Source organism: Alligator mississippiensis, chromosome 3, assembly GCF_030867095.1.
Source record: "Alligator mississippiensis isolate rAllMis1 chromosome 3, rAllMis1, whole genome shotgun sequence".
Classification (NCBI taxonomy): Eukaryota; Metazoa; Chordata; order Crocodylia; family Alligatoridae; genus Alligator; species Alligator mississippiensis.
The window spans coordinates 1,347,363-1,370,101 of NC_081826.1; the positions used below are offsets into that span (position 1 = coordinate 1,347,363).

Genomic DNA, 22,739 nt, shown 5'->3' on the forward strand with positions numbered 1-22,739 from the left:
AATGTGGTGGTGTTTGGCTGGCTGGGATACACATTATAAAGGAAGCACTTGGATTGAAATTTAGCACAGAAGTGACATTATCCAAACCCAAACATTTTCCAGCTAAAGGCCCCACAAGCACCTTTTCAAGAGGCAGAGCCAGTTAGAGGGAGAAGAATGCTGCCGCCTGCGTCATTAATACAGAGCGTATCCCTGGAAGTAGCATGCTAACCTGGCCCATGCAGGCACCACTGATTAAAACGGAGCACTGCATGCTATCAGTGGGCTGTAGCTCCCTATTAAAGATGACTGTGACTGTGCTGCACAGATTAAAACAGCAGCACGGAGCTTGGTCAGCCCCGAGGTACAGTACGCTTTCATCAGAGACAGGTACCTAGTGGAGGCAGAGCCTGGCTGTGCTCTGCTGGGACCAGGCTGCCCTCTGCCTTGCTTTGGCTGGGAATGCTCGTTTTCTGTTTGCTTGTTCCTGTTAATAACGTTTCTGCCCCAGCCTGGCTGCTGAGGAAGGCCCTGCAGGGACGTGACTGCCCCTTCCTCTAGCTCACAGGAGCATGGTTGACTAACTATTCTTGCCTTGGGAAGTAACCAATGTTTCATTCCTAAAAGTGTGTGATGCCCGGTCTCTTGAATCTAGTGTCCTCTTCTGTTTGTATTTTTCAGTTTGACTCGCACTCCGCAGATGTCAGAGGTCACTCGTCTTTTCCCCAGTTCTTCCTCTTCCTCACATCACTGCAGAGCACAGCAAGGGTTAGCATTTCAATAGCCTGCTGTCCCCAAGCACTGCAGTTCTGGGCCGGGGCAGGGGAACACTTGCACTGGACAGCACGCTGTCCTTGCTTCCAGGTCAGCTTTCCTTTCAGGGGTAACCTTGTAGCCAGCTCTTCGGAGTCCACATCACAAAAAACACCACGTATGAACTGGCACGAAAGGGCTCGTTGGAAAGACTGAGTACCGAACAGGTTGTGGAGACTGAGCTCCCCTTTTATCCCCATAGGTGGTCTTGGCAGGGTGGTGGCAGGGAGGCTGCGCAGCTGTTGTCCGTGCTGGCCCTGTTCTGTGGAGGAACAGAAGCTTTGGCCAGTTCGGCATCTCTTGTCGGCATGAAAGTCACACACGCATAATGAAGCATTTCGCTGGGATCGGGGGCGAGCCCAGGGCTTGAACATTTCCTGGTGCATTTTCCATGCCATATTATAGCGAGAGAACAATGACGCTCCCTGTAGCAAACCTCACCGTGCTCTGAGGTGCCGTTGTTAACATGCACTGTGAGCGCTGCTTGTTGCTAAAGCAGCATGTCCTGCGTGCCGCGCTTTACAGAGAATCTGGGAGCCATGGAGCGAAGCTTCACAGCTCCACTGCTGATGCAGGCTTTAGCTAGGACCTGTGCTCTCACTGGCCCTGCAGACAGCCCACTTTGCTGCCAGCAGTGGCACTACCCATTATCTTGTGTTGTGGGGCAGCTGCTAGCTGAGCACAGCACGGGAACAAGCAGTGTAGCTAGAGGATAGGAAGGGAGGTTGAGACTCGCAGAGCAGGTTAGTTCTCTCCCAGTGATGCCTATACCCAGGCTTGCTCACCTTACAAGGCCAGAACTGTTTCCTTGTCTTGCCAGCTCTGCTGGCTCGCCGTGGGGATGGAGAGCCAAGCTGTGCTCTCTGCCTCCCACCTCAGCAGTGAGCTGTGCTCAGAACTGCACTGACAGGGCTGGGGGCAGGATACAAGGCACCTCACTGGCACGTAGGCCATGGTGGCATCAGAAATGAAACCCATCTTCCTGCAGCTAAGGCCAGCCGCTCTGACTAGGAGGCAGGCCTGCAGAGAGCCAGCCTGGTGAGTTAAAAGGTGCTATTTTTACATAGTTACTGCTCAGACAATAAAGTAGCCCACACAGAGAGAGACCACACTGCATGTACGAAACCTCATCACTTCATCAGCTGGGAAGTCAGACAGCAGGAGTCTCACAGCAGCCTGTGTTGTGTGGAGCGGCCCGTGGGAGCTGAGCGGTTGGTGTTAAAGTGAGGTACCGCAGAGATTTGTTACTCTTACGGTGGAGCTGGCAGCCAGAAGAGACACACCAGCTCCAGACACTTACACTGAGGATGCTCTGCTTTAGACCGCGCGTGTGACTGGGTGAGGCAAGGCCTAAGCTTTCGTTCAGGAAGCCTCAGGGTTTCATTTACAGCGTGTGATTCTGCCTGCCTAAGGGGACACAAACCCGCTGCATGCGAGTCTGGTTCGTGACGTATCTCGCGCTCTGCAAACGTGGAGCTGTCCCTGCCTGGGGCTGAGGCTGGGTCACATGGCCTCCATCCCAAGCCTCTGCCTCTGCGCAGTAGGCCTGCGCCGCTCAGATATGGTGATGACAGACGCTGTTCCCCCACTCCAGCTCAGCACTGCTGGCTGTGCACCCCAGAAGTGTGGGAGCTCTTGGTCCCGGGGTCAAGAAGCCCCCTGCTTGGGTATCAGTTTGAAAGGGGGGAGTTCCCTTTCAGTAATGAAGGGCAGGGGAGGAGGGAGTCTTCTGGCTTCTCTCCCACACTCAAAAATCAGCCTGTGGGTCTCTCCCAGGAGAACAGCCCTGGGCCTGTTTCTGGAGGGGTTTACCCCACACGAGACCTCCACGCAGAGCTTGCCGAGCTCTTGAAGCTCTGTGCTTCTCAGCACACTCCATAGTCACCTGCCCTGCTCTTCCCTGGGAGCTAGAGTAACTCAGGACTTCTCCCTCTTCGTAGCATCCTAGATTTGGAAGGGATGTCGAGGGTCATCTAGTCCAGTCTCCTGCACAGGTGCAGGCTGCGCTGCTCTTAACCCATCCCAGACAGATGCCTGCCCAGCCTCTGCTTGAAAACCTCCAAGGAGGAGACTCCAGCTTCCCTGGGCAGCCGGTGCCACAGTCTTCCTCTTCCTGCAATTTGGAAATCTCTCCTGAGCTTTGATCTCCATCTGCTGTGCTGTGGATGAAATCCATCACCTTGCATGCTGCCCTCCGTAGCCAGGGAGAACAGTTTTTCTCCAGTGTCTTTACAGCGGGTTTTCAGATATTTGTGAACCGCTGTCACATCCACTCTTAATTTCCTTTTCCCCATGCTAAATGTACCCGGTGCTTTCAGCTGTTCCTCCTGTTTTTCAGCCTTTTTTTGCCATCTCTCACTCCTTTCTCCTTTCTTTACAGTCCCTAAACTGGACACGGGACTCCAGCACCAGACAGAGGGGTAATAGCTCCTCCTGTGTCTAGTAAACAGCACTTTTTCCATGTAGAATACAATCCAGAAGTTAGAGCATAGCTATTCTGCTTTGGGGAATCACACTGATTACTCCTTCCCTGCTGCACGAGTGTTCGGGGGAGCCAGCTTGACAAAGAGGAACGCGGGGCAGTACAGAAGAGGGCATTAACTGTAAGCTGTGCTGGGAACCAATCCGTAGCACCAAATGCCCATTCAGTTTAGAGAGCAACAGCCCAGTCTTCCCTTCTTCAGAAGTGAGGAGACCGTGGGGACCTGCCTTTGCAGGGTTTGTGCCTCAAATGTTTTCATCCCAGTTTTGTCGTTCACGGGTAGTGTGACCTGGATGAAACCCTTACTCTCCAGCTTCCTGGTGTTGGTGAAGAGACCCAACAGAGTTCAAATGGTCTTAGCTAGCCTCATCCCAGCAGTAGTTCCTGAAGTCCATGGCATGTCCTATCCAGTTTATAACGGTAAGGCTGGAGCAGCTGCCAATGCCTTCACATCCTGCAGAGCTTTCTGGGCGCCATGCACCAAAGGGCTGAGAACCGGGGAGGAGATCTGTGCAGGGTAGGATCCTCGAATGAACACAGGTAAGTCCTTTCCCTGTAGAGTCAGCAGGGCAAAATCCTGTGCCTCCTAATCACACACGTAGGGCAGTGCAGGTAGGGATGTGTTCCCAGGCCCGCTCTGGCCTGCTTTTCCAGCAGGCTGAAGCACGGTGCATGCGTCTACTCAGGCAGCTGAATTGTTTCTGCTGCTAGATTGTCGGAGATCGTGGCAGTGAAGACGAACCCGGCTTTATTTTATGATCTGTTCCCTGCTCTTCCAGGATGGCAGCTCTGATGCAGTAACTCCCATTTGCCTCTTCCCAGTGGCTGGGTCAGTGGGTAACTGCTGGTGTGGGGAGGCCATTCGTCGTGCTGTGTTATGCTGTGCAGTTGGAGCAACGGGGTGATGCCTGATAGAAACCACCATGTTTCTTCGGAAGTGGGTGATACAAGAACTGCCTGAGCTGCAGAACATTTTTCCTTGCAGGGTAGCGGTCATGAAGATGTTTGGAGGGCCAAGGAGCTGTTGTCCTCTCCAGGACAACGCTGAGCAGTGGAGTTTGGAGGAACAAGCCCTAAACCGATGCAGGTTTCCAGAGAAGAGGGAGAAGCATCTCTCGTCTGTGGGCTCTCTAACGTCCTGCTGCCAACACTGGAAGTGCATAGCAGGCATCCCATTCTGCTCCTTGTGAGCCTTCTCTGCCCGTGCCCATAACACATGCTCCTTCATCTGCCATAGCTACCTTGCCACTCGTGTCGAGCTTGAGTCTGGGAGAGCCCTTAGCCTGTGCTGTCAGATCACTTGGGCTAAAGCCACCCAGAAGCTTACTGAGCCCCTTCATGTCTGTCTCTGTGAATCCTCCCAAGACAGAAGTATGGTGGTGACCACTGAGCCAGGGACCGCTTCTCCAGTCTCACGGCTGGCATGCTAGAGCTGGCGCTCCTACCCCAAACCTGGAGGGACTCTGCAGCAGGCAGGCGTCACTTCCTGGGTTACTAGCTGCACGAAGCTCTGGATTAACCCCAAATGCAGCTCCTCGGGGACTGGTGCAGGGGGTACAGTGGGCCAGGTCTACCACTTCTGAACTCTTTCGCTGCGCTGGATTTCTACCAAGTTCATCATATCCACGTTGCAGCCCCTCAGGCTCAGGGTGACCTTGGGCATTTCCCAGAGAGGCTGCAAATCCAGGTAGCACCCAGGCATCTGCTAAACATTAGCGCTGATGTTCAGGCTAATTATTTCTCCCTCTCTGCACCCCCAGCATATATGTGATGTAAACACCAAGGAAAGTGAGCAGAGGAGGAATTGCAGCGATCAGCCTCATTGCGTTGCCTCTTCAGTTTGGGTTATCTTGTTACGCTCCAGGTAACCATCACCTGGAGCCAAGTCTGTCGGGCCGCAGTCTGTGCCCATTAAAAACCAGTCCTCCCCATCCCAGCTTGTCTCGCAGCATTTGCGTAGCTTGTCTTCAGCTCTCCATGTCACGGGAAGCGTCAGTGAGTTTCATAGCAGAGGCGCAGGGGGAAAGCAGTAATGCATCCGAGCCACCGAGTGCATCTCTTTCCTGGGGAGCTGCAGGGCGAAGGCCTTGTGTCCTCATTCCTCCCCATAGCCAGTATCTCCAGCTGCACCCCAGCTCCCAGGAACCCTTACTCTGCGCCCGGCTGCCTGCTGGGTTTCCTTTATGGTCGTTCTCCGTGGGTGGCATGGCAAAACTGCAGCCTCGCTCCTGCTCCAGCTGATGTGTTTGTCACTGAGTTGCCCCCTCAACTGTTCCCAGATGCTTCTGGCCATGTATAGTTTCAGTGTGAACGTGCTGCGCAGTTGGTATGGACACGGACTCCTTGTGCATCTGGGTCCATAGAAAGGCTAGGAGGCAGGGAGGGCCTCACTTACTCCGGTGAATGGGAGCAGAGCTCAACGCCCATGGGTGTCACTGGGGAAAAGTCTTTCCTAAGGGAAGAGCCAGGTCTTCCAGGGATTGTGCCAATGGCAAAGGCGTTTTCTAGCCATAGGGGACTTCTCTTAAGTATTTTTGCCCAGACCAGAGTCAGCAGTTTCCTAGCCTCCTCTTCTCCCATCAAAGCTATCGTAGGACTTTTACAAGCAAGGGAAGATCGAGTCATCTGGGCCAAAGAACAAGTTCAGAGCAGCTTTCTTGCTGGCAGCTAGACCTAAGACCTAGTGCCTCCGGGGGTCTCTGGGACATCTGCATGGTCCCCTTGCTGCAGAGTCCAGCAGGCATCAGGATTGCTGGTGCGTTCTGGGAATAGTGACTGCACGCGCTTGTAAGAAATCCCGTGTCCGGCTCATCAGAGCCACTGGCTGCCGCCACCCAGCAGCTGCCCTGGGATTGCCTCTTGGTTCAGGCAGGACTCCCCTGGAGAGAGGGAGAGCGCATCGCTTCAGGGTGGTATCAGCATATCTGAGCTTGACGCTACGAGTGGAATTGGAGGCTGGCGTGTGAAAATGGCCACAAACCCAGCCCACTTTCCTGCAGGAAGGTTTAACTTATAAGTTAGTAGAAGCTTGTAATGGAAGCTTTGTCCCTAGGGTGGAGAGAGCCCCTCATAGTAGCCCAGAGCCTGGGGGGATGTTTCCTGGCATTGACCTTTCTGCTCTGCCTTCTTTTACTCAGGAACGAGCTAAATGAGCATCTGGACACCATTGATTCCAGCCTGGATAACCTTCAGACCATGCTGACCACACACGGCTTCAGCGTGGACACGAGCGCCCTGCTGGATGTGAGTATCCACCCCCCATCTCCCCCGTCACTGAGCCATGTCTCGTGGCAGCACGTGCCTGTGCCTTGCACAGACAGATGGACACGGTAGCCTCCACCACGAGTTTCCACAGCACGTCTGGGTTCGTGTTCCTTCCCTGCACTAATCGTTCTTTCCTTTGGCAGCTGTTTAGCCCTTCGATGACGGTTACAGACATGAATCTTCCCGACCTGGACAGCAGCCTTGCCAGCGTGAGTAGCTGTTAAAAATCCCTCCACACGCACAGCTGCCAGACTAAAGTGCCTCCTGCTGTTCAGCCACAGCCTCTCCATCTGAGCGAGGGAAGGCTCTGACAGGCTCTGAAGAGAGTCCAGGCCGGCCCCAGCTTGGATGTGGGGGGGGAGAAAGTGTCTCTGAGCCCTGTTAGGAGCTGGAGAGCTGCCAGGGGGAAATAATTCAATTAGCACCAAAGCTTTCTCTGACCAGCTCCCACAGAGAGCAGGCCTACTCCATCATTCCTGCCGAGCTGATGAGGTGCTGAGACGTCATCTCTCATGCAAGCGATGCTCCCCAAGCACTGAGCTGCACTGAAGCCTGGAGAGCTGCATGTGGTTCCCATAAACTCGCCTTCTTGGTTTCCTAAACTCTCAGAAGTGTGCGTGTGCTGCAGGGAAGGAGGAAGTTGAAGGCAAACCCCCTTTGTATTCTGTATAATACTGTTTATTTGCCCAGCGCCCGCCGTGCACTCAGTGCTGAGCTGTTATGCTATTAGCAGCAGGACCGGCAAAGCAGGCTGGAAAATCTCCGGCAGCTCATCTTGTTTCAGAGATGCTGATTCTTCTGGTGCCTTTTTTCCTGGGAACTGGCTGGTTTCATACCGGGAGAGGCTGCTGGGGTCCAGATGGGGGTTTATGGGCCAAATAGGAGAGAGAACCCAGAATGGCCAGCAGCCTGCTGAGAAGTGCTTAGCCTCAAGTCCTGACTCAGACCAAGGACTTGCACCCTGTCTCCCGTGTCCTAGGTGAGCACCTGAGCCGTAGAGCCCGTCTCACCTGGGGTCCAACAAAGATTTACTAATTCACGCAGAATGAAACAGCTCCAGCAGGAAAGGGAATGACCTGCTGGGTGGCACAGAGGTGGAAAGGGATCTTGGAGTCCTAGTGGACTCCAAGTTGAACATGAGCCGGCAGTGTGACGAAGCCATCAGAAAAGCCAATGGCACTTTATCGTGCATCAGCAGATGCATGACGAATAGGTCCAAGGAGGTGATACTTCACCTCTATCGGGCGCTGGTCAGACCGCAGTTGGAGTACTGCGTGCAATTCTGGGCGCCGCACTTCAAGAGGGATGCGGATAACCTGGAGAGGGTCCAGAGAAGGGCAACTCGTATGGTTAAGGGCCTGCAGAGCAAGCCCTACGAGGAGAGACTGGAGAAACTGGACCTTTTCAGCCTCCACAAGAGAAGGGTGAGAGGCGACCTTGTGGCTGCCTATAAGTTCATCACGGGGGCACAGAAGGGAATTGGTGAGGTTTTATTCCCCAAGGCTCCCCCGGGGGTTACAAGAAACAATGGCCACAAGCTAGCAGAGAGCAGATTTAGACTGGACATTAGGAAGAACTTCTTCACAGTTCGAGTGGCCAAGGTCTGGAACGGGCTCCCAAGGGAGGTGGTGCTCTCCCCTACCCTGGGGGTCTTCAAGAGGAGGTTGGATATGCATCTAGCTGGGGTCATCTAGACCCAGCACTCTTTCCTGCTTATGCAGGGGGTCGGACTCGATGATCTATTGAGGTCCCTTCCGACCCTAACATCTATGAATCTATGAAAGACCTGAGACGCACCAAAGCGGCCACAGCCTGGGGGTTATCGCACTTATCTCAGGGGTAGGAGTCAGAGGTTGAAGTTCCAGGGACTTGAACTTGAGACCTCCACATCCTGGACCCTAAGTCTGTGGCCGTTGGCTGCTGTGCAGAGTATCTCGTGAAAAGCTTCAAAGGCCCTTGGTTTGGTCTTGATACGGAACAGAAAATGCAGAGCAGAGAGGAAAGTGCTTACCTTGATGCAGCTGAGCAGCGGTAGCTGCTACTTGGGTCATACTGCCCTGAGCTTCCCAGTGTTAGGTCAGGTTTGACCTCCTTGCAGGTTCCCCGCAGACAGATGGGCTCCTGTGAGCTCTCAGGCCACCCCCGCCCTTGGCTAGAGCTCTTCTGGGCAGTTTGGTGAAGGTCAGCAGAAGGGTCTTGTGACCACGCGCTAGCTTTCAGAATAGCCTTTACCACCCACGCGGTTTGAACCAGCTGCCTCCTGACCCTGGCTGCAGAGAGGAGGGCGCAGACCAACGGCTTGATGTTGCAGCAAAGTAAATTTAGATTGGCTATCCAGAAAAACCTCCTCACTGTGAGAATAACGAGGCAGTGGAATAGATGCCCGGGGACGAGGTGGACTCTCAGTCCCTGGAGATGTTCAAAAAGAGGTTGGGGCCACTGGTCAGTGATGATCTAGGCGTACGGTGCTTGTATTCTGCCATAGGGGTTTTTCAGGCTTCTGGGCTCTCCTGGTTCCTCCTGCCCCCTCATTTCTGCTGTATGTCAGGGTGTTTTTAAGCCTCTCCAGGGACATTGGGGGTTGCCTAAAGCTAAGGCTGGGGACTTCAACTGGGGTGTATCGATGTTCCTGCTAGAAGCAAAGCAGCGGCAGCCGCTGGTGTCTGGTCTGACACCAGCTGCTGACGGCTCCCTGGAGCTCACGGCCTGACTGGTTCAGGGGTCTGCCTGCACGTCATTCGCCCGTCCCCTGCACAAGGCTGGCCGGACATTTGATTTGACGCTGTCCTCACTTTGTGGGGCACCGCTGTGCACACTTCCCCAGCCCGCAGAGCCGGGTGTTCCCAGACAGCTGCCTCCTCAGCTTGCTGCTTGCTGGACAGGAGCGTCAGAAGCTAGGTGTGTGTTTAAGCCCTCTCCAAAGGTGGCTTTTCTATAGAAATCTGCCATAGTGGCCACAGCGATACTGCCTGATTGTAGAGGGTGGGGAACACAGCCCCAGGGGCAGGCTCTGTCAGCACAGGCACGCAGGGAAAGGGTTAGGGAAGCCCAGATGTGAACGCCACAGCTGATCTGGTCCTGGATGGGTGACAACTCTTGGCCTGATAACATGTCAGCTTCTGGCCTGGCCTGCTTGTCTTTAACACCCTGTTCTGGTGCTATTTGACCTCCCAGGATGGGGCCAGAGGATTCTTCCACCTCCTGCTGTTTTCTCTCCTCTTCTTTAAACGCTAATCCACCTTCTCATCCTTGTGGCCCCGTCTTGTTTCCTTGGTAAAGATGTCAGTGCAGCACCGATGTCCGAACATAGCTCATCCCAGGGTTACCAGGGCCCAAAGGCCTCCAGCTGTCTGCAGTACTGCTGCGGCGACTGCGGAGGGCACATGGCAAGCCTGCTCGGAGAGCTGCCTGTAAGGGCTACGGAGACACCTGCAGCCTCTCAGGCCGCTTCTCTGCAAAACCAAGTAGGATTCATGCAGATTTGCCCCGTGGCACCCTGACACTGTCACTGTAGCCTGCAGCAGTTCCCTGATAACAGCCCCGTGGGCGCAGACACGCGTGTACTTTACCTCGGGTTTATGTCCCCACACATAAATGACATGGGACTGCAGCAGGTGAGTGAGCGGCCAGTCCCAGAGTCACCAAGAGCAGCTGCCAGTGCCTTGTGGCTGGGCAGGGGAAGCAAGTTCCAGCTTAACCAAAAGACGACTTGCCAGCGGGGCATGTGGAGCCATGTAACTTAACCCGGCACAGGGCTGCACGCATCCGTTCCGCACTTACACAGTGACAAGGCAGGTCACTCTGTGGACCTGCGCCTGCCCCCTGGCTCAGGTGTGTTTTAGCAGGTGCTGCTTAGGGGCTGCCAGACTAAACTGCGGTTCTGCTCATACAGTCGGCCCTGAGATCCCCTCCCTCTCCCTGCTCGGAGCACAGAGGAGCTCGCCATGTGCCGCACACTCACCAGCCTCACTTGTGTTCCCGCAGATTCAGGACCTCCTCTCCTCCCAGGAACAGCAGAAACCTACTGAGACAGAGGCCAGTGCAGCAGACATGGGTAAGGCTGCCTCTCCCCTGGCATTGTGCTGGAGCAGGGTCAGCTGGGGCACCAGCCTCTCCCTCCTCTCCAAAAACCTTGTGCGATTACATGGGATGGGGGTGCATTGCCATGGCCTCAGGCAGGGGCTCCCTCATACTCCTGACCCCCTGCTACACCCGTGTCCCTCCCGGCACAGGTCAGGGGTGCCCACAGACTTGGTTCTGTCTTTCTCTCGCCACACTTGCCTGGGAAACATCTCCCTAGAAGCAAGTTTTTACAAGCTGTGCATTTGGAGGACCCCTGTTGTGTTCCCACCTCCTGTCCCACGTTAAATCTTCCCTCCCTTTGCACTGCAGCCACCTTCTGTCTCCAACGGCAAGCTTGCTCCGAGCTACTAGCTGGGCCTAGTTTGCCACATACAGCCTTTCCCTGGGAGGCGTGTTGCTCTCCTGTGCTGTGTACCTGGGCTCTCCCAGCACGGTGCAGGAGAGCTTCAGGCTGGCCACTCCTTATGCACCAGCCTGGCCATGCCCAGGCATACTCCGAAACAGGCCCTCTCTGCCCTGTTTCTGGTGGGCATACCGAGGCCCTGGAAGAACCACGTCCCAGCACCACTGAGTGAAACCAGCACAGCTCTTCTTCCTCCAGCCCAGCAGCAGCGGGTTTGGGGCTGAGCTGGTAGCCAGGCCCCACCTAAGTTCTGATTCCTGTATCAAAGGGCATGGAGCAAATCCCTGGGCCCATGCAAACCAGTGACGAGTCTGGGCCACCTCTCGGGGAACTGAGAGGTGGTTGGGCAGTGTTCGCAAAGCCCGCGGCGAGCGTGGAGCATTGGAGCTCTGGCCCCCATGCTCAGCCGCCTGTTGAGAGGCTGCTGAGCTGCATCCTCCCCTGCACCCCTGGAACAACTGACCGTGGGCTGGCGGCTCCCACCCCACACCTGCTCGGAGTTGCACCGGCCTCACCTGCGCCCTCACCTTGCAGGAAAGCAGCTGGTGCACTACACAGCCCAGCCCCTCTTCCTGGTGGACTCAAGCGCCGTCGACATGGGAAGCGGAGACCTGCCCATCTTCTTCGAGCTGGGGGAAGGGCCGTATTTTACAGACGGGGATGAGTACTCAGAAGACCCCACCATCTCCCTCCTGTCTGGGACTGAGCAGGCCAAGCCCAAGGACCCTGCGGTATCCTAAAGCTGAATGTAGGGCAAGAGAGAGATTGCACACTAAAGGGAAGCCCGGCCCTCAGCCTCCTCGCTTCGCACAGACATTGCAAGCTCTAAACACCCTCTGGTTCATGTTTGCTTCCCTGGCACTGTGAGGATTTCATTTGTGTGTGTGCTTAATGAGGTGTTTGAAATCTGCTTTAGAGTCTAGCCACCCAGTGCTCCTCCGGCTGGCAGCCCTGGGGGGCAGGGCCGTGCCACAGGCCCCCGACCCGTGCTCCCCTTCGACCTGCCACAGAGGTTAGACAGGCACCGTGGCCCGGAGAAGCAGACAGGACGACCTGGGTGGTCACAAAACAGCTAGTCACTAAGTGATGTTTGTGTTTTGTTCCGCGCCCGCCGAGGGGGGCAGCCGCGCCCTGCGCAAGACCCCGGCAGCGTCCAGCGGGCGCTTGCTCCCCGCCAGAGCCGGGGCGTAGGGCAGGGCTGCACCACGCTTCCACGCTCCCGGGACCGCGCGGCGCACTCGGTGTGTACGGGGAGGGTGTGTCCGAGGGGGGACCCCCAGCCTCCCCCTATGGCGGACTGGATGGTTTTTAAAGAGAAATAAAAGTTTCCCAACCTGGCGCTGGTGGGCTGGGTCCCTTTGTGGTCTCTGCCGCGCGGCTCGATCCCCGCTGGTCTCCGTGCACGCGTGGCGAGGGCGCCCGGGCCTGAGGATCCCAGCACCCTTGTTTCTTTTATTTCCTCTCGCTCCACGTGTTTCTCTCCCTCGTCCCTTTGGTTTTGTTTCCCCTTCGCTTGGCCGCAAAGAATTTGTACATTGACACTTCAGATTGTTAATAGTAAAAACTGTATTTTGGATTTTTACCTGAGAGAAGAAGCGCCCACTTCTATCTATATCTATCTATATATATATAAATAGCTATATATATATATATATATACATACAAATATATATAAAACTAATGGCCTGTCACCTGGTGGCTCTTCTGTGGTTGAAAGCTTTATTTTTGTCATCTCTTTGTCGTGGGAGGGGGCGGGAGCAAGGTCGAAGCACCCGCCGCTCCCGAACGTTGCCTGGTTTCAGTGCCCGGGAGCTCTCGTGGTGCAGCCTGGACCCAGGCGCCGTGGGCTCTGGTTTGAACCAGTGGCACCAGGTCTGCGGCCCTGGCAGCCGTAGCTGGTGCCAGTCTTACGCCCACCTGTACCAGCCAGCACGCCTGCTCCCAGCTCCAGCAGAGGAAAACAGCAGACACCAAAGCAGGGTTTCTCTGGTGCTTCTGGAATTGCAAGTGGTCTGGAGGCTCTTGGTGCATGCGTGCGCGCCTTCCCCCTCCGTGCCGTGCCTTCCCCAGGTGCCTCCCCGGACAAGGGGGCTGAGTTTTCGGGGCTGTTTTTGTTGCAGAGTTGGGGGGGCCGAGGGCCTTCGAGGGAGCGTCTTTGATTGGAACAATAAAGGATGAACTGCCTCGTTAAGTCGAGTGTGTTCGAGACCTCCCTCCCTCCCTTCCCCCGTGGCGTCCGCTCTTCTGCAGTAGCACGTGTCCCGGTTCCTCGTGAGCAATGCTTCTACCGCGCTTGAATCCTAGGACCTGGAGCAGCACAGATGCCGCTTCTCCTGGCTGACCCCAGTCGGGCACCTGCCCACCCTCAGCGAGCCCCGCTGCACCTGGGACAGAGGTACGATGCCCTTATGCCCTCCCCCGGGCTTTTCAGGCTCCAGTGCTAACGTTTGGCTGCAGCACCTAAGTGCCAGCCTTTAGCTCCAGCCTCCAGCTGCTGCCGTCTCTGCCCACGGGGGCAGGAGGGCACTGGCATCTGAGCTGCACCATGTCACCTGCAGCAGTGACCTGCTGCTCCGATTCCCGGCTGAGCGCTATGGGACAGGTGCTCTTGCATCCCGGAAAGCACTGGGCTGGGGTGGGGGAGGCCCAGGCGCTTGCCATGGACTGCGGAGGGGCCCTGGCCCTGACCTGTGCATAGCCGCGATCGTTGCCGTTGGGGGAAAAAAGTTGCATTAAAGCCTTTTCAGATGGGCAGTTTGCAGACGAGGCTCTCCGCGGCCAGATCTGCTTCTGCCCCCTGCTCACCTCCCTCTCCCCTCCGGCGTGGGGTCGGTGAGCCGTGCCGTGGCAGCCTCGCCCCCGCTTTTCACAAGCAGCTGATGCAGATTGGGGGTAACCCCTGCTCGGTGCTGAAGCGGGTATCGCACGAGGGCGAGGAAGCCCTCACTGCCCACGTTGCAGTCTGTGGGATCAGCAGGGCCCCTGGAGAAGCTGCCTGCCGAGGTTGCTGTCCTGCTGACACTGCTTTTTAATCTTGGGTTCTCAGGGAAATTCGAGAAGGCGGAAGAGTGCTGATGGCCTGCCCGGGTCTGGAACAGCCAGGAAAAGCCACCAGGTATTTATAGGCTGGTAAAAGTCACCTCCAGACCAGGCTTATCTTGGAAAAGCCAAGAAGGGATGAAATGAATAAAAATCACAGGATGGGAATATAACGCACGCCAGCCAACAAGGTTTGGTAGCAGTCAGTGTGGGCCGAAGCCCTGGTTTTGTTCTGCGATGAAGTTGAAAAGGAAAACGGCCTAGATGTAAGACTGAGACCTTCGTATGGGGCTGGACTTGGCAGTGCCGCGTCCCCGTTTCCCACCCTGTCACTACCAGACGGGTAACTTGCTAACGGATGGACAGGGAGTCGTCAGATCGGGGCGTTCCTAGAGGGGTCCCTGGTTCCGGGCCCAGCACGTCTCCATCGGGTCTGGACGTCGATGCGCCGGCCGGGGAGAACGTGCTGCTGACACAAGGACGGGTGGGGATGGACAAGGGCAGGGCAGACGTACAGTCCCATCTGTCTCTGGGTGAGCTGGACCTGTTCAAACAACACCTTGATGTCCTCTAGAGCCTACGGCCAGGGCGCCGGGGGCTGCGGGCAGGTGGTCAGTGACTGAAAAGGATTTAAGGGTCATCGCAGGCCAATGACGCAGCAGGGACGCCCAGTGCAAGGCTGGGCTGTGCAAGGAATCCTGCCCCCCTCCACCTTTTCTGCTCCACGTGTCGGGGGGTTGAAGCCTCCCATAGAGGCGCTGGGTGCTGCAGCCCAGGCTGGGGCTGGGGCTGGGCTGGGCCAATGCTGCCAGCACCAACCCCGCAGGGTCCTGGTGGAGGGTCTTGCCCCCGCACTCAGGCTCAGCCCCACTGCACTGGGGCAGGAAGGGATTTCTGTGCTCAGACTGGTGTGCACTGGGGGGGGTTGGCTTCCTCTGCAGCGGGGGCACGGCCTGGGCATGGGCTGTCTCCAGCACCCGTGACCCCCAGCAGCAGCAGGACGTTGGTGGCCATGGCCCCCCTGTATCCCGAGGGCAGGGGCGACTGTGTCGTGCGGCTCCAAGGTCAGACACGGGGTTTGTCGGGGGGGGGTTGGACGGGGCTGGTCCTGCCTCAAGCAGGGCTGGGACTGGATGTGACCCCGCAGGTCCCTGCCAGCCCCACGGCTCCGTGATTCCTACGAAGTGCCCCTGCTCCACCCTCCTGTGCTGGAGAGACCAGACGAGTCTGCCCCAACCTGCCTCCAGCCTTAATCCCCAGCTTTCACGAAGGGCATCAAGGACCCGGAGAAGCTGCCGAGAGCCCGCACGAGGCTCTAGAGAGCTCGGTCTGCCCGGCTGATCCGAAGGGGGACGCAGGGCGCAGGCACCTTCCCTGGCAGCACCCCCCCGTGCCGACCGGCTCCGCGGCCTCGAGCAGAAAGGAGCAGCCAGTGCCCGCGGCGGGGAGCGAAGCCCAGAGAAAACCACGAGACACAAAGCCTGACCTCCGGGCAGCGCGAGCACGCAGCCAGGGAGCAACACGCAGGCGGGCACCTCCTGCCCCCCGCTCGCTGTCTCCGCACCTAGACCAGGGCAGCGAGCGGGAGTGGAAGGAGGATGAGCAGACCCACAGCTCGGTCCGGGGCGCTGGGGACAGCGCGCGTGTGCCCGGTGAGTGTGCACCAAACGGCCGGGCGTGCGGGTGTCGAGGCCGCCCGTCTCTCAACAGCCTCGCGCCACTTCTGGTAAACGGGTGAAATCAATGGGCGCCAACCTTTTTTACCTGGACTGCTGCTCTGCTTTCTGCTCCTTGCCCCATCAACTGCTCTGCTTTCTTCTCCCTGCCCTGTGCTCCCTGCCTGATCTGCTGCTCTGCATTCTCTGCCATGTGCTTCCCCCTTGATCTGCCGCTCTGCTTTCTGCTCCCAGTCCAATCAGCTGCTCTGCCTTCTGCTCCCTGCCGTATGCTCCCCACCCGATCTCTGCTTTCTGCTCCCTGGGTGCTGGATGCGGGAAGCAGTGAGGCGCTGGGCACATGGAGCAACATGCTCGGCGGGGCTGGAGGGGGGGGGGGGGGGAACCCCCAGACAGGGCAGAGCCCCTCTCACTGCTCCACAGCCCCATCCCCAGCAGCGCCCGGCCCCCCACGGCCACGGCCACCCCAGCCACGACGCCAGAGAGTTGCTGAAGGAGGCTTTATTAGCAGAGACCAGCTGTGGCGGGGGGGGCAGAGCTGGGGGCGCCAGGGCATTTGCAGGGTGGGGGTCCAGCCTCAAGCCACATGTGGCTGCTGCTCAGCACCCAGCTGAGCCCCCCGCAGCCATCACCCACGGCCCCCATGGGACAGGGGCCATCGGGGGGTCTCCCAGGACAGGACAGAGGGTCCCACCCACCCAGGATGGAGCAAGCCTCCACCGGCCCCCCCGTGGCCACGGCGCCTGCCCTCTGGCTGGAGCAGGTGAGTGCCCAGGCAGGTCCGGGGGGAGCAGGGAGGCTCCTGCTGGATGCACGGGCCTGGAGCTGAGCCCCAGGTCTGGCTCGGGGGGCTGGGGGCGCGGGGGCCAGGCTGCACCGAACCTTCGGGCCAGGCTGCGGCTGGGAGCGCGAGGGGGCGGGGGCGGGAGGGGGGCAGAGGCGGCGATTGCAGGGTTTGGGGGCTTCTCCGGCACGGCTCCGGCGCTCTCACATCCCTGTGGGGAGATGGCCCAGGGTCTGCATCACTCCCACGTCCCCGGCTGGTCGTGGGGGGCCTCCCCAGTGCCCCAAAGGAGGCTCCGTGGCCAGGCTGAAGCCACCTCGATGCCTATGCTGCTGCCTCAGCCCTGGAGCGAGGCCCAGCCAGCCGCCCCCTCCAGTACCTTGGGGTGCGAGGGTCTCCTCTGAATCCACGTCATGATCCTCACCTGCAGCAAGGGGAGCGTGGGCTGGTGAGTACCTGCAGGGACCCCACGGGCTGCCCGGAGGGGTCCAGGGGTCACGAGCAGGCGGGCCGGGCTCGGGTGCAAGGAGCCGGCGGAGCCGAGCATCCCTGGGGAGGGCACGAGGGGACTTACTCTCTTGGGACTCGTTGGACTGAGCCGGCACGTCCACCGCGGGGCCTGGGGGAGAAAGCACCGCGTCGGCCGCCTGAGCCGTGGCCCCCAACCTGGGGACCCGGGATGGCCCAGCGCCTCCATCACTGGTCCAGCCGTTCCTGCATCCCTCCCGCCAGGACCGGCCCTCATCATCCCCCCCACATCGTACCACCCGGGGCGCCTCCAGCCAGGGGCTCCAGGTTGAAGGAGCCGCTGTTGAGGGTGTCGAGGCTGGAGGAGTCGGTGTCCAGGCCGTCACGGGTCAGGTCGTCCGTGTGGGATCTCTCGGCTGCCCCGAAGCTCCCGGGGGTCACACCTGAGAGGGGACGGGAGGACAACGCGGGGGCCGCGGTTCACCCCACGGCAGGGGCAAGGTCTGGGTTGGCTCTGGGGCTGAACCAAGGGTCCAAGGGTCCGCAGGGGCAGAGAAGGGGGCGCCGGGGAAAGGACCCAGGTGTCCTGGCACCCCCCAGCTCAGACCCCTCCTCTCCCTAAGGACGGAGCCCGAGCCCAGCAGGGAGCCCAGGCGTCCGAGCTCCCGGTCCTGCCCTGAGCCCTACCTTTGGTGAGGTGCTGGGCGGCGGTGCCGAACTCAACTACAAAGGGGTGAGAGGGCAGGGGCAGGGCCCAGGGCATCAGATGGGCAGTGCAGGAGGGTCCCAGCAGCCCGGCGGGGGGCTCGGCCCTGCCTGCCCCCAGCTCCTGGCGCCACGGGGCTCCGGCCTGCTCTGAGCCGGTTCCCGGAGCCAGGGCAAGGCCCCGACGCCCCCAGACACCCGGCCGAGCCCAGCGCCCGCCCACCCCGGGGTCTCCCCACACCCAGGGGCAACGGGACCGGCTGCGGGGTGTGCTCACTCTCTCCGGAGGCCTCCGGCTTGCCCGGGCTGGCAGGCTCTGCAAGACACAAGCGGGACAGCCCTGTCTGGCCCTGGGCACCCTCTCGCTGGCTCCGTGCCTGGCTCCAGCCCCCCGCCGCAGCTCCCCCAGCCCTGCCCCCCGCAGCACCCTACCACCGCCTGCTCCGGCTCCAGCTGCCTGGGGGGAAACTGAGGCAGGCAACATGCATGGGGACAGGCCCCCGCCTTGCTCCTACCTGGCGTCTGTCCATCCGCAGGGGGTGGCGGTGGGGTGTCCGGGGGGCTCACGGGCTCTTAGGGGAGATGGGGGAGAGCGTGACTGGGGGCAGGTGCATGCGGCCCGGACACCCCTGCCCCACGGCCCAGCGCATGGGCAAGGTAGAGGGCCGACCCCTAGGGGGTGTTGTGCTGCGGGGGGGGGGTGCCACCCCACTGGGGCAGCGTCCCGCTGGGACCCATATCTGCCCCCCAGTTCTGTGCCCGGGAGCCGCCAGGTGTCTGCCCTGCGTGGTGGCTGCACTGCCTGGTGAGGCCGGGCTGCCCAGGGCACGGGGGTGGGCACCCCTGGGGCCCTGGGCCCGACACCCCCAGGACGCAGCTCCTCTTACCGTCGGCTGCGGCGATGGCCAGGACCAGCCCCACGGCGGCCATGAGGGCCAGGACCCTGCAGCCGGGACAGGACCAGATGACGGTGAGCAGCCTCCCCCAGGCCAAGCACGCGGTCCAGGGCAGGGCAGGGCAGGGGACGCAAGGACCCCATGCCAGCTCCTGCCCCCGCGCCCCCTCCCGGTGCTCTCTGACCCTGTACCCCACCATCCAGCTGCCCCCCAGCTCCCCCAATCCCTGCTTCCAGGACTCCCCAGCTCTTCCCAATAGGGGCTGGGCACCCCAGAGCTGCCAGGATCGGGGCCTGGAGCCTGCCACAGAAGCTGGTCAGCCTGGGGAGCCCTAAGCAGCTCGGGACAGGCCGGGGCATGTCCCCCAAGAGCCCCCTGGAGCAGGGGCTGGCGGTGCCCTGGGGAGCCCCCCACGCCACTGCAGGATCGGGGGAGGCTGGAGGACGGGCACCACTTGGGCCAAGGGCACGCAGCCCCCAGGCCTGGGATGGGGTCTCGGACCCGGCCTCTCCCACCTGCCTCCAAACAGCCGCGGGACCCAGCTCGGTGCTGGGGCTCTGGGATCCCCCCACGGATCCCCGCCACAGCCCCTCGGTCCCCAGCGCCCACCAGCGCCGGGCTCTGGGGGACCCGCCTGCACCCCAGGCTGGCACCGGGGTGCCGCAGCCCCCCGGGGTGGCTGTCCCCAGGCGGGGTCCCTCTGCCTGCCCCTGCCCCCGGGCGCTGCTGACCTGCACTGTGCGGCCATGGCTCCGGGTCGTGCTGCGACCGCCCAGGGATGCGCAGCCGTTATAACCGCACGGCCCTGGGGTGGAGCCGGTGGCGGGCAGCCAGCCAATCCCTGCTGCCCGCTCCCTGCGGCACCGGGCAGCAACGAGGGGGCTGAGCTGGGTGGGGGCTCTCGCCACCCCTCCGCGGGGGCGCGTGGCCTTCGTCCCCCGAGGACCTGCCCCCAGAGCGTCCAGCCAGGCCAGGGATGCTCAAGCCCCGCTCCTGGGGGGCAGCACCGTAGCCCCTGATTCCCCCCAGGCAGGCCCCGGTAGCAACACCACCCCGGTATCTGGGTGCGGTGCAGCAGGGCCAAACCCACCCCCAGCACGCAACTGGGCCGGGTCTCGGCCCCCTGAAAGGGGCAAGTACAGCCCAGGCCTGGGAGCACGCACAGCCGGACCCCCACCCGCCCCCCGCCTCGCGCCAGGTGGCTCCCGTCACTCGTCAGCCGCGGGGAACAAAGGCCCTTTAATGCGGCGGGCTCAGGTATCCCAGGCATCTACCTGGCCCCCGGGGCGCTGGCTCCCCTCCTCCCCCCGCGGCTGGACCGGGCCCGGCCGAGCAGCCCAGGGGTCTTGGAGCAGCGCGGGCACCCCTGGGTGACGAGGGGGCTCGTTAGGGCAGCACCAGAGAGCCCGTGCCCAAGGCCCTGGCCCCGTACACCGCGTGCGGACCAGGGCGGGCGGCACGGGGCACCCCGGCTTGCTGGGGGGGGCAGTTTCCGCCCCCCTCCCCGCCGTGTCAGGGCCCGCGGCCGCGCGGGCGGAGGTGCGGCACAAGGGGCCCTTTGTTGCGGGACGCAGCTCAAAGGCCCATTGTTCAGCCGCTCCCCTGGATTACGGGGTCCCGGCAGGGGCTGGGCCGGTGCCAGGGGCTGCTCCGTGCCGCCGCGGGCTGGGGGGGCCAGGCCCCTGCGATCCCCTGTCTGGGTCCTTTGTGCCCCCGTCGGGCTGCGCTCGCTGCCCCCTCGCAGCCCAGCCAGCCCCAGACCCCATCTCTGCAAGGCCTGGGGGCGCCAGTGAAGCCTGCACCTGCCCCGGGGCAAAGCCCCGTGGCCCCCCGTTTGCCCCTCGGCAGCCCTAGGATGAGGGCAAGGCTGCAGCCCCCGGGACCAGGCACGACCCAGACCTGCAGCCCCCTCGGAGCCAGGCCCAGTCTCCGGAGCCTGGTCCCAGGTCGCGCACGGGGTTTGTCCGGGGGGCGCACGGGGCTGATCCTGCCTCCAGCCCCGGGGCTCGGCAATGCTGGAGCAATGCTGCTGCGAGGGGCCGTGGGGGCCCAGGCCGTGCCCGTGCTGGCGAGGGGTGTCGGGGCTGCTCCCCCGCGCCCGCCCTGCCGCCCCGTTCCTGGGCTTCGAACAGAAGCAACTCGTTGCCTGGGCTGGACGATTGCCCTTTCTTGGGGCATCTCCTGTTGCCCTCCCGGGCTTGTCTTGGAGCCGAGGGGCAGGACCTGCGATGTCTGCCCCCTCCTGCAGGGCACGGCCCAGGCGCCCGGCCCCCGTCTCAACCCCAGGGCTCTCTGGCCCCTTTCCGCTGCTGCCCTGACAATGTTGGGGGTGGGGGTGGGCAGCACCCACCCCCAAGCTGCCCTCCTGCCCCTCCATGCACTCAGCTCTTGGGGCTCCCGGCACGGGGCTGGCCCCAGGACCCTCTGGGCATCCCTTGTGCCCGTCGTGCTGGAGCCAGGCTCAGGGCAGGGGGTCTCCGGCGGCCCCCGGCCCCTGCCGGCAGGTGCAGCGAAGGCCCCTCGGGGTCATCTGCTCATTGCAAGGATGTCCTCCCCCCACTGCGGCGCCGCTGGCAAAACAAGGGGCCTTTGCAACCCGCTGGGCTGGGCCCTCAATGGGCTTTTGTTCCCCTTGCTCCACGCTCTGCGATCAAAGCCCGGGCGGGCGGCGCCAGGGGTCGGGTTCCCGGGGTCTCGGCTTCGGGGAGTTTCCTGGTGGGGAGGCGGCGTTGGGCCCCCGCGGGGTCTGAGCCGCGGGGGGCGCCAGCGCTGGAGCTGCCCCCCGAGCCCGGGCTGGCAGCACCGAGACACCGCGGGCCGATGGAGGAAGGCGGGTGCCTGGCCCCGCGCTCTCTGTGCCACCCCAGAGACGCTTGGCCCTGGGCTCGAGCGGGGCAGGACTGGCGGGGGGATGCCCTCCGGGCATCCCACGCTGCCAAGGGGCAGCCGGGCAAGGGAGGGCACATCCGTGCGCCCGGATGAAGGAGGCGGCGCGGGGTCTGAGCACGTGGGACGCTGGCCACGATCCTGCCAGGCGTGGGAGCTGCAGGACGGGCACCTCAGGGGCTGCGAGATGCCCACTGCTCCCCGTGCCCAGGGCCGGGCTTGGGCAGCAGTCAGGCGGCCGAGCGGGGCTCTCCGGGTTTTAGTTCCAAGCGGTTGTTTGCTTTTTTCTTTTAGTCTTAATGCCGAGGACCGGAGAGCGACTGCCGGGGTGGAGAGGAGGCCGGGCGGCTGGGCTAATGCCGCGGGCGCCCAGAGAGGCCAGCGCAGGCAGGACGAGGCCGGCGAGAGGCTGCGGGCGGGCGAAGCTGGGCTGCAGCAAGCGGGCCTTGGCTAGACAGCTGCACTCGGAGCAACCGGTGGGCGAAAGGCCGGCTGGACCCGGGCAGCCCAACCGCGGCTACGGGCAGCTGAGCGGGTACCAGGAGGACCCGGGGCGCGGGCAGGACCAGGTGGCTCCCGGGGGGGTTGCAGCTGCCCCAAGAGCCCCGCACGGACAAGACGAGCAGCAGAGCCCAGGGTCCTGGCACCCAGGGCATCGGGGCACCTCGCAGCCACACGCCGCGCGGGCCGGGTCAGGCCAGGCACCCCTGGCCCGAGCCCCACTGTTGGGGACCCCAAGCCCGGGCCCGGTCTGGGGCAGTGCTGCCCTCTGGGGGCCTGAGGCTGTGCTGCACGAGGCGGTGGGCATGGCCGGTCCTGGAGCCACGCAGTCACGTCCAGTGCCGAGGCAGGATCAGGCCCACCAGACAAACCCGTGTCCGACGCCGGAGCCACACGACAGTCGCCCCTGACACAGCCGCAGGCATTGCCCCTGCCCCTGGGATACCGGGGGGGGGGGGTGCCAATGTCCTGCTGCTGCCGGGGGTCATGGGCATTGCAGAGACCCCAGACCCAGGCCGTGCCCCCGCTGCAGAGGGAGGCAAATCCCCACCAATACGGACCAGTCTGAGCAGGGAGGAAATCGCTTCTTGTGTGTGCATGCATGCGTGTGCATATGTGTAAGGGGGCTCCCCATGCCTGTTACCGAGAGCGGGGTCACCACGGTCACCCTAGGGCTGCAGCCTGGTGCAGGCGGCTGGGTCGAGACCATCTGCACACGGCCGAGGGGGCCTTGGCCCACCGGGGCAGGGAGGAGGCACCC

The 22,739-nt window shown here is 61.4% G+C and overlaps 2 protein-coding genes across 4 annotated transcripts in view; one reads left to right on the forward strand and one right to left on the reverse strand.

Moving 5' to 3' along the window:
• HSF1 (heat shock transcription factor 1) overlaps nucleotides 1–12,362 on the forward strand; it is a 92,086-nt gene extending 79,724 nt beyond the window's left edge. The window contains exons 10-14 of one of the 2 annotated variants that reach the window (XM_014609816.3): nucleotides 661–747; nucleotides 6,412–6,517; nucleotides 6,682–6,747; nucleotides 10,523–10,592; nucleotides 11,559–12,362. In XM_014609816.3, coding sequence (XP_014465302.1) covers nucleotides 661–747; nucleotides 6,412–6,517; nucleotides 6,682–6,747; nucleotides 10,523–10,592; nucleotides 11,559–11,764 — 535 coding nt within the window. In that variant the 3' untranslated portion in view covers nucleotides 11,765–12,362. The remainder of the gene's footprint in view (nucleotides 1–660; nucleotides 748–6,411; nucleotides 6,518–6,681; nucleotides 6,748–10,522; nucleotides 10,593–11,558) is intronic. The other variant, XM_014609817.3, reaches the window with a different exon arrangement.
• A 3,863-nt stretch (nucleotides 12,363–16,225) lies between these two features.
• Nucleotides 16,226–19,432, reverse strand: LOC106737516 (matrix-remodeling-associated protein 7). 2 transcript variants are annotated; one of them, XM_014609812.3, is made up of 9 exons: nucleotides 19,324–19,432; nucleotides 18,584–18,639; nucleotides 18,212–18,268; nucleotides 17,974–18,012; nucleotides 17,679–17,714; nucleotides 17,288–17,434; nucleotides 17,098–17,142; nucleotides 16,903–16,947; nucleotides 16,226–16,734 (listed from the first exon to the last, which is right to left on the reverse strand). In XM_014609812.3, the coding sequence occupies exons 1-9, from the start codon at nucleotides 19,338–19,340 to the stop codon at nucleotides 16,727–16,729; spliced, it is 450 nt and encodes a 149-aa protein (XP_014465298.1). In that variant the 5' UTR covers nucleotides 19,341–19,432; the 3' UTR covers nucleotides 16,226–16,726. The 2 variants fall into 2 exon arrangements, with proteins under 2 accessions (XP_014465298.1, XP_014465299.1); XM_014609813.3 differs by lacking the exon at nucleotides 17,679–17,714 and having other exon boundaries at nucleotides 19,324–19,426.
• Between the last annotated feature and the right edge of the window lie 3,307 nt (nucleotides 19,433–22,739).

Excerpts from the sequence above, each read along its gene's own strand:
- LOC106737516 (XM_014609812.3), bottom strand. Across the intron at positions 18,269-18,583 it reads GGCCATCGCCGCAGCCGACG|AGCCCGTGAGCCCCCCGGAC; the intron begins GTAAGAGGAGCT and ends ATCTCCCCTAAG. Across the intron at positions 17,143-17,287 it reads GGCTGGAGGCGCCCCGGGTG|GCCCCGCGGTGGACGTGCCG; the intron begins GTACGATGTGGG and ends TTTCTCCCCCAG.